Raw genomic sequence first — 14,547 nt, 5'->3', positions numbered from 1 at the left:
TGTGCGGCTGACAGGAAATATCGGAGCTGCAGCCACTAACTTAGAGCCCACGGTTCATGCAAAGCAGACTGCCAGCTCCTCGGCCACTCCTCCTAACCCACTCCAGCAGCACTAACTGACACTTGCATAAATTATCCGAGGAAAGAGGTTGATCTACCGACGCGTCTGCACGGAGCGATGATCTCTGGCTGCTGAGGCTGGAAGTAAGAAGAGCTGCGATCATAGACGCTTTGTCCATCCAATTCCTATAAGTTGGGCGTGAAAGTATTCAAAACGAAATCAGAGTATCTTTCCCCCTGAAACAGTGTTTGCATTTAGGGAGGATTCAAGTAATTTTCACGACACACAAACAGTGATAACGGGCCGGTACTTTATTTACATGCTGGAAAAAAAAAATGTGCTGCTGCTTTCACCGTGTCACCACTGTGGTTGTTAACAGAAGACAGGACACGCGGCTTTATTTGTATGCCTAAATCCCTACATGCTTTAATTACTGGACTACCAAGCATTAAGTGGAAAATTCATCATTCAACATCTACTGACCTAGCGCACAAATAATCAGAGAGAGAATGAACAGATTCATTAAATTATCAGAATATGATTAAATCACTGAGCAAATAGAAAATGTATGATATAGTAAGAAAAAAGCTGTAAAATATTATAGTTTACAATAATTATTCACATTCAAAGGCTTTACATCTCAATACATACACAACATGGCCCCTGAACATGACTTCAATCCAAATATGATTCATATATTAGAATTTAAATAACACAGAATGAACTAGAGGCTAAACAATAGCCGTCAAATAACCTTATACAAGAATAAAAATACAAAAACTGTATCCTAATATCATTGCATTACTTGCTTCAGATTTTAATAATACATCATCTGTACATCACAGTTCTAGTCAGTTACAAGCCAGGTAGAATTTTCCATACACCATGTAACCGACTGCCATCGACTTGATTCAAACAATTTTCTAACTAGAGGAAAACACTTCTCTAGTGCTTTCTCAACTTTAGACAGATACAGCAATTTCATCGGTTATTTGGATCAGATAGATATCCTTTAACTGACATCCAACCACATTGAGCCCCAGGCCCCAGGGCCAGAGGGTCCTGTTCACCTATACTCCAGTCACACACTGCACACACAGATTCAGCTGAAGGAAGAGGACCTTTGGAAAGGACCTTACGGTAATATGTCAAAAAATTAAAAGCATTATGATAATACATATTGCTAAAACAAGAGCACAAGTTAAATCATTCGCTTTAATTGATATTGGGCCAAACGTCAGAATAAAAAAAAGAAAAAAGAAAGAAGGGGTGGAGGGAGAAGAAAAAAAAAAAAAATGGGCCAATGAGCCCAATGAGGCAGTTCTGCCATCTTGTCCAGGGACAACAGCTTCACTGTGATTGCTTCCAAGAATGATAGTATGTGTATGTATCTCTGTTGATGTAAGTTTTCTGGTCAGCACGGGGTGGTCAGCACATAAGATTTTGTTTTCAATAAGACATACTGAAGATGAACCGACTATCCCACCGAAAAAGAAACTGAAGAAGTCACACCACAAAGAAATAGCCAGTGAGTGGTACAGAACAGCCAAATCATTCAATAATATTCGTTATGGTTGCCAATGCAGTCAAAATACCCACCTTTAAACTTGAATAAAGTATAACTCCAGTGCCCTAGGAGAGTGAAGCAGACAAGGCTGAGCTACAAAACTGGCCATGCAGGAAAGATAAGCAAGTTATGATTAGGAAGTACAAGCTAGTGGCATGTTTACCCGCCCCCTATTAGCAATACATCCTCAGTAACGGCTATGAAAGGCTCACACTTACACAGAGACCAATTCAGACCCTTGTCTCACTGCAGACCGGCACTCTGCTTTGTTACATGGAGATGTTACCTGGACTGCAATTAGCAAGTACCAAGAGACTTAAAAAAATAAAATAAAAATAAAATAAAGAAAAATACTGTGGGGACATTTGGGCTCTGACAAAAATATATATATGAGTCGAGTTTGGTAAACGTGTGAGACTGAATCAGCTTACAGTATCAGTTACAACTATGGCGTATATGTACTAGAAGTGGGGCCTGACTACAGCTTACAGGTATGATGTAGGATTAGGATATGGTTTAATTAAGATATCAGGATACGCTCTGGTTCACAAAAGCTAGATTTTGTGTTATGGTATAATTGAAGCAGGAAACCAGTCCTTGCATTGAGATAGTCGTAGCAGTACCCAAGCTTGTGTCACTCTATGGGACAAGCTTGCCCTTCTTATTCCCCCTGCAGAATGTACAAAAAGCAGATGTGCATGGTGGCAGTCTTATCATTCATACATGGAAAAATGCAATTGAAGCCTCACAGAGAGCACAAAGAACAAGCAAAGCAACCCTGAATCCAAAGTTGTATTTTTCCCATGGTTCTACTCAGGAAAACAAACAAGGTCTAGATGCCAGCGTCTCTAAGAGTTTGTTTACACTGCGGTGATGAAGGGCACTAAAGAGGGTGTTACTCTGCTCAGTGATTGGCCTCAGAGCTAAAGAGGAGTGGCCACAGGAGGAACTGTACTCCTATAAGCCAGGGTTTTGGTGCCTTTGATAGATCTTTCTCCACACTTCCTGGATCTTCTTGCACCATCTGTCAGCATTTCCACTGGGGTCCATCAAATAGTATGTTCGGTTAGGCTGCAAAGATCAGAGAAAAGGTAGAAAAATATTTAAATTATGAATTGCGCATGAGATTGTAACAGAAGCCTGATATTAACATGGTGGAAAATATTCTCAACAGATATCAACAATAAAGCAGTCACTCACTGTATGAACAAAGAAGGTTTTGAAGTTTTTCGCCTCAGGGCGTAGCTCTAAGGACCAGGGAATCTCTCCTTTCAGGACCTTGTTGACAGGATCCACATAGTACAGGTGTGGTCCCTCAGTGAGAAGCAGCTGTCTCCGTCGAGCAAATAGACCCTGCAATGGAATTACAGAAAGCTCAAGACATTAAATCACCAACAGGGGGGGCTGTTAGGCCAACGAGACTTTCCAAACCACAGCAGAACATTTACTTCCTAAAAAACTAGTAGGCCACATAATGCCATGGGAAGTGATTCTCCAATGCTGAGGCAGTTATCCTTTTTTTTTTTTTTTGTGGGGGCGGGGGCTACCAATGAAAAACATATGTTGTAAGACATTAAAACATACAGTAACTATATATCAATACAATACACACCTTTCGTTTATCCACTGGGCCCATTTTAAGGATCAGGTTATTCTCCACAAACTGGTGCCTGTGTAAATACGCAGAACAGGTTATTGACTTTTCCACATTTATAGGACCTGTGCTAAACTTTGATTAGAAAATGATGCAGATTTCAATAAAAAAAAAAAAATATGAAGGGTGCTGAAATACACAGGTGTCAACGGGCTGGCATTGGTAACAAGTAGAGTGATTTACCATGGATTTCCAGTGGTCTGTTTATCAAGCAATAACTGTTTTTCCTCTTCAGTGAACTGCAGGTCTAGCTCAAAGGAGTTGTTGTCCAGGTCATGGATGTACTGCTCAATATTGCTGCTGGATCGCTGAGGAGGTGTGGACTCGTGTGGCGACAAGGAGTGTGATGAGCTGGACTGGCCCACCTGCATGTTGCTGAACTGGCTCAGGAGATCATCGTACTGAGGTTGGAAATGGGGGAGGAATGAAATCTGAGGTTTAGTGGATTCTAAATCTTTCAAAAATGGTAATACACCTAAGTTTTCCCATCAATAAATAATTTTTTTTTTGTCAAAAAGTGTTTTACATTTCCATAGCAATCCTCATCATCCTCAGACATTGCTGGCAGATAAGGGGTGAGCTTGGGAGGCGTCTGCAGGTATAGATCACTCCAGGAGATGGTATCGAAGAAAGGGTGCTGCTTTAGAGGACTGTACCCTCCCATCTCTTCACACCCAATCCGTTTGGAAGGGTCCAGTGACTGAGGGGATAACACAAACATTCAGATGCATTCAACAAATGCATTACTGTATAAATAACCTACACCAGAACAGATAACTAGGACTCCAAATTCATTTTCTCCACAAACTTTTGTAACATTTTGTTGGATATTATTTGATAACTCACCAAAAGCTGTTTGACAAGATCCTTAGCTTTGGGGAAGAATTTCTCCGGGAATTCATATTCCAGCTTGATTATCTTCTGGAATATTAGGTACTCATTTCTATAATATATGAAACATCACAGGAAAACAAAAAAGCAGACTCTTAGAATGGTTACCACAACTCCAATATTGTTCACTATGTTACTGGGACAAGGTTATTAGCACACCTAGGATTTGCTGCACGATAAAAATAAGATCTGAACAGTAAACTTATATGGAAATAGATACTATATAACATGATTAATCATTAAGGAAGCATAAATTAATGAAAATAAACTGAGCTGTAACATTAATATGCCCTTTGTACTCACCCAGCTCTGAATGGTGGTAAACCAGCCACCAGCTGATAGATAATACATCCCAAGGCCCAGAGGTCAGAGCTAAGAGAAATGAAAATATAGAAAATAAGCATAAAATTACGGATTAACAATACAGATAGAAATATGATTAATAAGGACTAACTCTAAATTACCTTTTGCATGCTGATTTCTCTGTTAGCAGCTCTGGAGACACATACTGTGCTGTTCCAACAAAGGAGTTTGCTCTTGCTGCCAAACAATGCAAATAAATAATAAAAACACATTAACATGTTTATTTTGCTAACTAAGTCAACCATCACATTCATGACCCAAATAAAAACCATAAATATTGTTACCTTGTTTACTGTCTGATGATAACTGTTTTGCTGTCCCAAAATCTGTTATCTGGATGTGCATATCTTCACTCAGAAGAATATTCTCTGGTTTCAGATCTCTGAATGAATGAATGAAAGAATGAATGAATAAATAAATAAATAAATAAAATGTTACAAGTTATGGGTAAAAAAAAACAAAAACAACTACAACAACAAAAGCCCTCTATATTTCATGAAGAATTATATAAGCAAAACGGACATACAAAACACTAGTGAAAAAACTAAAACAAATTAAGTCTTACCTGTGTATTATCCCCTTATTGTGTAAGTATTCTAGAGCACAAACTATTTCAGCTGAGTAGAATCTAGTGCAGGTCTCATCAAATGAACCAATTTTCCGAATGTATTTCAGAAGCTCTCCGTTCTTGGCATAGCTGAGACCAAAATCTAGATAGAGCTGGTTAAGGATCACTGGGATTATAATAAATCAGTCGTTGAAAATTAAGATTTTAGCACAAAGAAAAAATAATAAAGCAACTGATTAGTTGTTAATATACTTGACAAACTGATATGTGTTAAAGGATACACAACTTCTCATCATCTTGAAATGTGAAGTAGAGCTTGACGAAGAATGGGTGATCTAGATTTGACATCAAATCTCTTTCTCTTTTCACGTACTGGGCTTTGTTCTCTTTCATAATATGGCGTTTCTCTAATATCTTAACTGGAAAGAGAAATGGAAAAAAAAAAAAAAAAGAAAAAAGAAAAAATTATATTTCAGGAGAAAAAAATTGCAAAACTGTACTCAATAATTATTCCACCATGATAATACAGTGTAATTCACAGTAATCACCAAAATGTACTTACTTGCATATTCTTTCCCTGTTACTTGCTCTCTTGCCAGAACAACCTTAGGATACAAACAAACAAACAAACAAAAGAAGAGGACATTTACTTTGTCATTAAACTTAGGTATAGTAACTCTTAGGGCTTGTTTTGCCATTTCACCTCAAGTGAACTAAGGATGATTCATCGAGGTAAATCAATCAGAAGAATGTTAGCATGTAGCAACATCTACCCAAGTATAATTCAAAACTAAGCGGAATGCAAGTCACATACCGTTGAGAAGGAGCCTTCTCCCAGAATCTTGCCAAATCGGAAGTCTTCTGGCTTCTTTTTGCGCGGCTGAGGGGTCTGGGCAGCCGGCGTTGTGCGGAGGTCTGAGACCTGGTTGCTGGCAGACCCTCCTACAGCACGGGCCTCTGAAGCTGAGCCCTCCATGCTGGGACAGTGGCTACTGCTTGCGCCTGGGATAGCAAGTGGCGAGCAGGAGTCAGGGTGGTTTCTTACCATTGATGGATGCGAGCAGGAACAGATGACAACACTGGGCTGAATGGGCACAACATCATACTGAAACAAGAGGAGGCACAGGGAATATATTACTCGGAGTGATGTGGCTGTAGTAAAAAAAAAAAAAAAAACACACACACAAAAAACAACAACAACAAAACCTTTCTTTCTTTATATGGTATAAATAGTATGTCCTCACTTGAGAAACATGCAGCCATGTATCCTTGTCAAACTATCAAAATACACTTTATACTGCAGTCAAACATAACTAGCAAGAATATAAATCATTATTAACACTACTATAGTCATTCCTGTTATTTTAACTTACTACTAATATATACAAATGCAATTTTAGTAGTATCAGTCAATAATCGTCTTTACATCTGTATATTTGCTTGTATTGCACTATGTTCTTTTTACTCCTGCTTTCTTCTCCCCCCATTCTTCCCTCTCACTCTCTCAAGCCAACTGTTCAAAGCAGACTGCTGCCCACCTTGAGACTGTTTCTGCCTCTTATTGGAAGTTTTCCCTTGCCACAGTGGGATGTGATGAATCTCTTAATAATTCTATACATAGTTTAGTCTAGACCAGCTCTTTATGTGAAGTGCCATGAAGCAACTATGTTGATTATTTGACATGATATGAATTAAAATTAATTTGACATTATAAAGCAACCCTATATTAGAATATAACAATAACAGTGAGAACAGCTACAGATTTCTTTCTTTTTTTGGTTGATAGTATGGCAAAAGTCATATTCATATAAATGACATATCCAACATATTATCAATTATATAGACAACTTCTTGCATGTACTGGTGCAACTAACATTAAAATTTAAACACTGTCAATTTCCTGACCAATTCCAGATCATCATATAGAGTATTACCTACTTCCCACTGTCAACAATTTAAAGCTACTGTTTCTCACGCTTTTAGCAGGACGTTACAACTCAAAATAAATAATTTCAGGCGAGACCACTTGAGGAGCAAAGTCTAGATATGACAAGGCCAAACAACTACTAGAATAAACTGCTTTGGACCCTGGTGGTCCCACCCTCAGGTGTTAAAGTTAGAAAAACTGTGTCAAACTTATTGCTTTCATGTGACAGGTGTATTAACGACAGCGACTGCACTGAACTGATCAAATTTCTGTTCAAACGATCAAGTTGACATGGCAGCTAACGCAAACAAACACTAACGAGAAAGCCACCAAATTATTTTTGGGAGCGCCAGAGACCTACAGCGGCAGGTTGGACTTCCAACAAACTGTGTCTTCCTCGACCAACATATGTCATCTTAGATTTACTCGTGAATTGTAACAGTTGGTTTTAATATTACTCTGCTTGCAGCTCGGTTTATGTTGGTTATTTCAGTTGGCCTAGCTTCTTCTCATTCAAAACCAAGGTGTGGCCATTTAGCTGCCTTATCCGGAGTTCACTTTATGGTTAACGACAGGACATATAACTTTCCACTAACCCAATACTGCTAGACAAACATGTAATTGTTGATAGAAAACCGCAGCTAACGTTATCCCTAACCCTGAGTACTTGGACAACAACAGGCCTGTGAGAACTTTCTTTGCTAACTAAGGCTTGATAGCAGGCTAGCGTTAGCTCCTGCTGCCTTGTCAAATAATACCGGCCATCGCTGACAGCGAGTTATAAACTTAATGCTAACAGTCAGGCAATTAGCTAACGTTAGCAAGCCAGGTAACATAAGTTCAAAACACGCTGCTGAATTCACTTCACGTTTTTCATTTGTGTTCAATGTAAGTAGGCTTATGTTGATGTACAATTCAGAAAATCAACGAAGTGACAGTTAAACTACACAACAGTAACCTCAGAATGCTGTCTTCTAACCAAAGGTGGGACGTAATAAAGCTAATGTTAGCTTGTTAGCAAGTCTTACCATCGTTAGAAAGCGCGAACCCATAGAGCTAACATTAGCCAACAGATCCTGACAACCACGGGAAACGGCTTTACTGGCTATGAAACTTGTAGAATGCACTGGTAAATGTTGAATCCAAATCATTTATTTCCCAAGAACTGTAACCGTGAAACAAGTCAGGTGTTGGACAACCCCGATCAACGCAGAACACATTAGATGTTGTGTTAGCCAACATTAGCAAGCTAACGTGGCTAGCTAGTCGTCGTAACGTTAAACGATCTTTTGCGGCTAGCATCGCTCTTCAGATGAAGGCCTGACCTAACTATTTGTTGTCAAACAGCCGCCGTGCTGTACATTCTCAACACCGGCTTCGAGCTGTTATTCACGTTGAAGTTGCAACACTTACCAGCTGACTTGTAGCTCTTGCCATGGGAGTTTTCCTCGAGTATTTATTTGGAATAAAATAATTAGAGAAGCTCCAGTAATGGCTGCCTCTGCGCCTTCATTTTCGAGCTGTGACGTCGTTCCACAACAATGTTAGCGCAGGACAGCGGAGAGTCCCGCTGTGTCCGCCCCCCTCGCCACATTTACAACCGACTCAACTTGATCGACTGATAGTGATGGAGAAGTAAATGGCAGCAGTTGTTGATGTTAGAATATCACTTCAGCCCGGTGTTAAAAGTCGTCTTTTCAGCAGCCGGTTTCAGATGTTACGATAATGAATTACAGAGCTATTTTCTTTACCGTTTTAACTCACCGTCTGTGTCGGGACAGACTGATTTTTTTTTAAATGAAATATGGTTTGACCCGATCATCTTAATCAAGTCAACCACGATGGTCTACATATTTCACTGTGACAACCGTGGATGGCAATATACCTTAAATGACACGAAGGTTGCGAATATTTTTTTTATTTGTTATGCTTTTTACATTCAAATTCAAAATTTATTGCACAACTTTAATATTTTTGAATACAAAATCAGACTGCCTAAAATAACCATCAGTATATGTAAAAGTACTGACAAAAAAAAAAAATTGTGGCTGAAATATGTTCTATCATGATAACTGTCATTCACTCTCTTCCTCTTCACAATGTGAGACTGTTGATTCGTCGTTGCTTTCCCTTCTCTCATCTTCTGCTTCCTCTTCAGTATCATCAGAAGACTCTGTATCCTCACTAGAATCATCATCTTTAGACGCACTAAATACAGAAATGACAGTTGCATGAACTTAGCGACCACACAAACAGGAGCTGATGGTGTGCTACTTTGTGCAGCAAAATTTAATAGTGACATAACACCATAAAACAACTATCAGCAGTAAAATGTGATCAGTGCCATTTATTCATTTCTCAGCATAGGCATCACTGTAACAGTCAGATTAATGCTTACCAATGATGTCTGTTGAGATTCCTACATTCAACCCCTGAAGTAACGTCAAAAGGATCTGTAAACAAGACTGACAGTTAGTTTTAATAAAGATAATTGCTTCAACAATAAAAGCCATAACTCAGCAACTGCATACATTCTACTCTGTGTATGGGCTAATAGAAAATCAGGAAACAATCCCTCTTGTTCTGGACTTTTGAATCATTGCTCACATCTCTGCTTTGTTCAGTGATTCAAATAGAATCAAATCAATCAAAAACAAATGACCTGGGTAAAACAAAAGTTTTTGTGTCAGACTGATTGTCAGTCTAGGAAACAATGAAAAGAACGCCAACACTAGCATAATAATTATTTAGCAAAGAGGAGTCACCACAAAAACTATCCAAAAATTAGAGTTAACTACTACTTTTATAAAACACTTGCTTGTGATTGTTTTAAGGGAGAGTTTACACTCCAATGAACTTCAATAAAAACAAATATAGAACAAAATCCAACATGACACCAAGCTACCACTGCTACATAAAATTGTAGGGAAACAAATGGATGGGACCTCATTAGAAATCTACCCCACTTTACCAAAGTCCTCCTCCTCTGGTTTCGATGTAAGGAACTCCCGCTCTACAGAGAGCAACTCCTCCTCTGACTGGCATGCAGCATAGCGTTCCAACAGGATTTTATTGAGCTCCAGGAAAACTGTCCCCCATTTGAATTTCTTCAGTAAAAGCACTGCTAGTTCTTGAAAACCTGAAAATTCAGATAATGTGTCACTGTCATGACTTACGATACAATACAGTGGACCATTCCTGACTAAGTAAAGCTAAAACTTACCAACAATGCAGAATGTGGCAGCAAAAGCCTCAACACAAGATAACTTGCAAGGCTTGCCATAGTTCACAGGGTTTGCAGCTACAAGGTAAGGCAGTAACCTGGGATGCGTCCCGACCATCTTATTGAAGGGGGTCTCCTCCAGTTTGGCCCAGGAACAGTCTATCACTGCTAATCCATTTTGAGCCACAATCTCTCTGTGCATAAAGGTCACAGATTTTTGACAATCACATTTGCCCCAATTTATAGAGATCATAAATCAATTTCAATTTACATACATTTGTTACTAACCAGAATTTTAATCACAGTGATTAAAGCACAGGTGCTGAAAGGATGATGTAATCAATTAATTTCTTCCTAAATTGACCATAGTTATTTAACAAATTAAAATAGTGTTTGGAAAAAATACTGTGCATTTACCGATTTAGCTTACACGTTGGTTTCTTTGCAGGCTAGAAGTTATTTTAAACTGTGCATGCGCTACAGAAGAAGACTCAACACACCTGTCTGCTGGCGTTACATACTTTGTGCCCATTGGACTAAGTATGAGTCCATTAAATCTCTGATTGAGGCGCAGGTTGCGAACAAAACCTTTGCGGACTAACTTCCTGCCAGTGCAACGTTTGGGATCACAGTGACCCAAATCCCACATAGCAAGGGGGCAGGGAAGTTTCACCTGAAGGGCTTCTGCTCCTTCCTCTACATGAAGGCTTGCTGAAAATGACAGTAACAGAAAACAAAACATAAATATGAACAAAATAAACTGGCACAAGTGGTGGGCTATCACATCAGCTCACTTAAAAATGGCATGAACAGCCAAGATCGTTTTAGACATTAAATCATTACATCAATCATTCAGAGATCAAGTTGTTAGGTCCTAAAACAAAATCGCAGTTGTATGTGTCATACTTCAATCATACACACTTCTGGATTACCTTCAAAAGCAGTGTGCATTTCTTCTGTAAAGGTCTCTAAGGACTTTCCCTTCATTTTGTGCCGTTTGTCTTTGCCCTTGTCTTGGCGCACAAACTTGCCCTGTTTCTTTCGGCCCATATTGCACCAGGTTGACTAGGAGTTAGCTCTTTCCAGATTACAGCCTGCGTTAAAACTCACCGGCAGCTGTTTGCATGCTCTGACATTAGCTAGCTAGCTACACCACAAGCTAAACTAAAAAACAGCAATTCGCTGAACTGTTCGTACTTAATCCTTTACACGTTCATAGACACCATTACTACCACAACTATTCTGTCTTCATTAATTTTCCATTTCTTTTAATTACACTTAAAAGATGATAAACTTTTTCTGTACTCCGTATCGCGGGGAGCACGTCGTAGACCGAAGAGCGAACTGCGCATGTCAGCAGTTTATTTTGATCACATGAGCTGTCACGTGGCGAACCGGAAGAAAGGAAGAGCAGTAGAAAACAGCTCCACAGCACATTTTAATCATTCAGAAAGAAACCATGCGCCGTTTTTGTAAGGAGATGTCCAGTCTAATAAAGCAGTTGATGGTCTGCATGTTTATATTCGGTATGTACTCGTATTGCGGGGGTCGTGCCTTTTCTAATAGCCACACTAAACCATATGTGTTGCACCAGATAGTTTGTGCTGAGCTGCTGTGTGTTCATTGACCTGAGTCTGATAGCAACCTCTTTTCACACAGTAAACCATGGTTTCGCCGGTAAAATGAAGATAGTCGAGGAGCCAAACACATTTGGGTATGTTATGCAAAAACATATTTGTCAGTGTTAGCTCTGCCGAATTTAGCTCTTACTTGACGCGAGTTCCTCATTTTGCAGATTGAACAACCCCTTTCTGGCTCAGGGAAGCCGGCTACAGCCCAGAGTAACCCCATCTCCTGTGTCTGGTAAAGTAGTTTGACAGAATCTAAAACCTACATCTAATTTAATCACTGGCTTCACTTCTCATATAACTGTTAATTCTTTCTTCAAGGACCAGTGCATCTTTATAGGCTTGCTGGAAAGTGCTTCAGTCTAACAGAGTCAACGTGAGTATTTTAAATATCATGCAAGCTCTGCATTTGTGATTTTGTTGCTTTTACTGGTTCTCTACTCCTCTCTCTTTTGGATACTTAATGTGGGATTGTTTTTTCAAATTGGGCTCGCTGCAAAAACACATGTAATTGGATTGCTTTGCAGGTATAAATATGAATTCTGTCCATTTCACAACATCACACAACACGAGCAGTCATTCAGGTGGAATGCTTACAGTGGAATACTTGGGTAAGATGCTGTTGGTTAACCTTCAATTACAGCTACATTTATTATATCAATATGTGAATGAATGGCAGTAGCCAGTGGGATTGTTTTGTTGTGTGTTCCTCACAGGATCTGGCAGGAGTGGGAAATAGTAAACAACACTTTCACAGGAATGTGGATGAGAGACGGGGATGTTTGTGGAGCCAGGAACAGAGAAACAAAGGTTTTTGCGGTTTAAAAAGCTTTCAGTCTTTTAGCTAAATTTAGTAGCTCCCATTGGCTTCTTTCAGCATCTCCTCTTTGAACCTTTCAAGTACAATATCAATAATGCAACACAAGAAAAGAAAATAAGTAAAACAGTAAAAGCAAACCAAGCAACAAATATTGCTGCGAGTCTACATATTCAATATTCTAAAACTATTAAATGGTCACTACAAAAACAGCTAAGATAGACAATTAATGAATCAACCCATCAGCTCAAACTCATTGCCACAATAAAGTATGAACAAAGCTGTTATCCAACTGTTCTTTGTCTTGGTTTTGTAGGTGATTTTTGTCTGTAGTGCAAGCAGCAAGCTTGCTCAAGTCTCAGAGCCCAGTACTTGTTTGTACTCACTAACCTTTGAGACTCCACTTGTTTGTCATCCCCATTCTCTTTTAGGTAAGACAAAATAATCATTAGAATGAACAAATCAACACGGTATGTCGGTGGCTATTGTGATTTCTAACCATTTTTATGTTTTTTTTTTTTTTAAGTGTACCCCACACTGACTGACTCTTTGCAAATGGAGTGGGATGAAGCTGAGCAGGCTCGCTATGAGGGTCTCATCACTGAGCAGGTAAGGAGCAGTTTGGTTTGATTCTGGTGTCTGGCAGTTTTTGCCGTTTGCAGAACAAAGAAATGTAATTGCATAATCCTCTCAAATGAGGGATTCAATCTTTCTCTCTTCACAATTCAGATTCTATGTATTTATTGAAAAGCTCAGTTACTATCTGAAATGCTTCTAACATACATTTTCAACCTTTTTTCCCAGTTGTAATAATCAATGTAAAGGTACACTGACACTGTGTATGTTTGCTGCAGGGGTACAATAATCTTTTGAGGGACATTTTTGAAGATGCTGGTCTCTTGAAGGGCCAAAGAGTAAAGTTACCAGAGGTTATGACCAATTCAAATACACATGATTCTTTACAGAAATGTACAGAGGTATGTGCATTTATACAGAGATTTAAATACTTTTCCATATGAAATAAAATATGGCAAAAATGTTTATTAATACCCTTGATATATTTTTTTTGACAGGACTTCCAAAAGCAGAGAGAGGAGATTGAGAGACTGCGTGTTCTTCTCACTCAACACAATATTCCTTTTGACTCAAAGCCAAGTATGTCTCTTGACGTGAGAGGTGTTCACTTACATAGCATGTAGTGTAAAGTCTTGTGTAACGATATTTAAATGTCTATAATTTTCTATGTACATATATCACAGATGAAGAAAAAGGTGCAACAACTGTGACAGCAAAGGATCAGCACCTAAGGGGAGATAACAACCTCATTGATCTACACTGAAAACCACCTGAAGCAAGTCATGGCCTCCATTTGAAAGCACCTTCTTAGATTTTGATGGTCATAATGAGCAAAAGAGACACTTATCACAGGACAATGCTCCTGTCACTGACTTACGGTTCATCTGAAGGAATAACATTCAGGCCTTTGCAGAGAGAGCTACTGTACACTAGATACACTTCAGGGTGTTCAATAGAAATGATCATAATATAAACTAAACATGCTTGAAATTCTGGAGGCATGCAATGCGTGGAGAAATAAAAATATTTTACAAATGCATGATAAATTATGGGCAGCATGGTGGCATAGTGGTTATCACTGTTGCCTCATAACAAGGTTTGGGGTTTGGTTCCCGGGTCTGTGGCCTTTCTGTGTGGGGTTTGCATGTTCTTCCTGTGCTTGTATGGGTTTCCTCCCACTGTCCAAAGACATACATGAGTTAACTGGTGACTCTAAATTGTCCGTAGGTCTGTCTGTGCGTGTGAATGGTTGTTTGTCTCTGTCTGTCTTTGT

At 39.1% G+C, this 14,547-nt stretch overlaps 3 protein-coding genes across 4 annotated transcripts; 1 reads left to right on the top strand and 2 right to left on the bottom strand.

Annotated features, from left to right (window-relative positions):
• Positions 1-353: 353 nt before the first annotated feature.
• On the bottom strand, positions 354-8,572 carry pdpk1b (3-phosphoinositide dependent protein kinase 1b). 2 transcript variants are annotated; one of them, XM_029527542.1, is made up of 14 exons: positions 8,444-8,572; positions 5,918-6,208; positions 5,666-5,708; positions 5,385-5,522; positions 5,101-5,245; positions 4,820-4,917; positions 4,637-4,712; positions 4,476-4,544; positions 4,128-4,224; positions 3,808-3,981; positions 3,465-3,682; positions 3,240-3,297; positions 2,828-2,980; positions 354-2,698 (listed from the first exon to the last, which is right to left on the bottom strand). In XM_029527542.1, exons 1-14 carry the CDS (start codon positions 8,465-8,467, stop codon positions 2,585-2,587), a joined length of 1,698 nt encoding a protein of 565 aa, XP_029383402.1. In that variant the 5' UTR covers positions 8,468-8,572; the 3' UTR covers positions 354-2,584. The 2 variants fall into 2 exon arrangements, with proteins under 2 accessions (XP_029383402.1, XP_029383403.1); XM_029527543.1 differs by lacking the exons at positions 4,820-4,917; positions 5,101-5,245; positions 5,385-5,522.
• Positions 8,573-8,932: 360 nt separating this feature from the next.
• Positions 8,933-11,588, bottom strand: tsr3 (TSR3 ribosome maturation factor). Its single transcript, XM_029527998.1, has 6 exons — positions 11,186-11,588; positions 10,754-10,964; positions 10,254-10,447; positions 10,002-10,169; positions 9,429-9,483; positions 8,933-9,238 (listed from the first exon to the last, which is right to left on the bottom strand). The coding sequence occupies exons 1-6, from the start codon at positions 11,301-11,303 to the stop codon at positions 9,106-9,108; spliced, it is 879 nt and encodes a 292-aa protein (XP_029383858.1). The 5' UTR covers positions 11,304-11,588; the 3' UTR covers positions 8,933-9,105.
• Positions 11,589-11,650: 62 nt separating this feature from the next.
• On the top strand, positions 11,651-14,498 carry gnptg (N-acetylglucosamine-1-phosphate transferase subunit gamma). Its single transcript, XM_029527833.1, has 11 exons — positions 11,651-11,779; positions 11,913-11,967; positions 12,049-12,116; positions 12,203-12,257; positions 12,409-12,492; positions 12,598-12,691; positions 13,015-13,129; positions 13,225-13,307; positions 13,553-13,675; positions 13,772-13,853; positions 13,958-14,498. The coding sequence occupies exons 1-11, from the start codon at positions 11,713-11,715 to the stop codon at positions 14,035-14,037; spliced, it is 906 nt and encodes a 301-aa protein (XP_029383693.1). The 5' UTR covers positions 11,651-11,712; the 3' UTR covers positions 14,038-14,498.
• Positions 14,499-14,547: the final 49 nt, after the last annotated feature.

Source organism: Echeneis naucrates, chromosome 19 (assembly GCF_900963305.1).
Source record: "Echeneis naucrates chromosome 19, fEcheNa1.1, whole genome shotgun sequence".
Taxonomy (NCBI): Eukaryota; Metazoa; Chordata; class Actinopteri; order Carangiformes; family Echeneidae; genus Echeneis; species Echeneis naucrates.
Note: the sequence above shows the minus strand (reverse complement) of the source record. Positions and strands in the feature narration are given on the sequence as shown.

Bases quoted from the DNA above. Each gene is read 5' to 3' on its own strand.
- pdpk1b (XM_029527542.1), bottom strand. From the start codon at position 8,467: ATGGCAAGAGCTACAAGTCAGCTG. The intron at 6,209-8,443 runs GTAAGTGTTGCA...CTCTTGTTTCAG, and splicing joins CAAGAGCTACAAGTCAGCTG to TATGATGTTGTGCCCATTCA. The intron at 4,918-5,100 runs GTAAGACTTAAT...TCATTCATTCAG, and splicing joins AATAAGGGGATAATACACAG to AGATCTGAAACCAGAGAATA.
- tsr3 (XM_029527998.1), bottom strand. From the start codon at position 11,303: ATGGGCCGAAAGAAACAGGGCAAGTTTGTGCGCCAAGACAAGGGCAAA. The intron at 10,965-11,185 runs GTAATCCAGAAG...TGTCATTTTCAG, and splicing joins AATGCACACTGCTTTTGAAG to CAAGCCTTCATGTAGAGGAA. The intron at 10,448-10,753 runs GTGTGTTGAGTC...CTTTATGCACAG, and splicing joins TATGTAACGCCAGCAGACAG to AGAGATTGTGGCTCAAAATG.
- gnptg (XM_029527833.1), top strand. From the start codon at position 11,713: ATGCGCCGTTTTTGTAAGGAGATGTCCAGTCTAATAAAGCAGTTGATG. The intron at 12,493-12,597 runs GTAAGATGCTGT...TGTTCCTCACAG, and splicing joins GCTTACAGTGGAATACTTGG to GATCTGGCAGGAGTGGGAAA. The intron at 13,308-13,552 runs GTAAGGAGCAGT...TGTTTGCTGCAG, and splicing joins AGGGTCTCATCACTGAGCAG to GGGTACAATAATCTTTTGAG.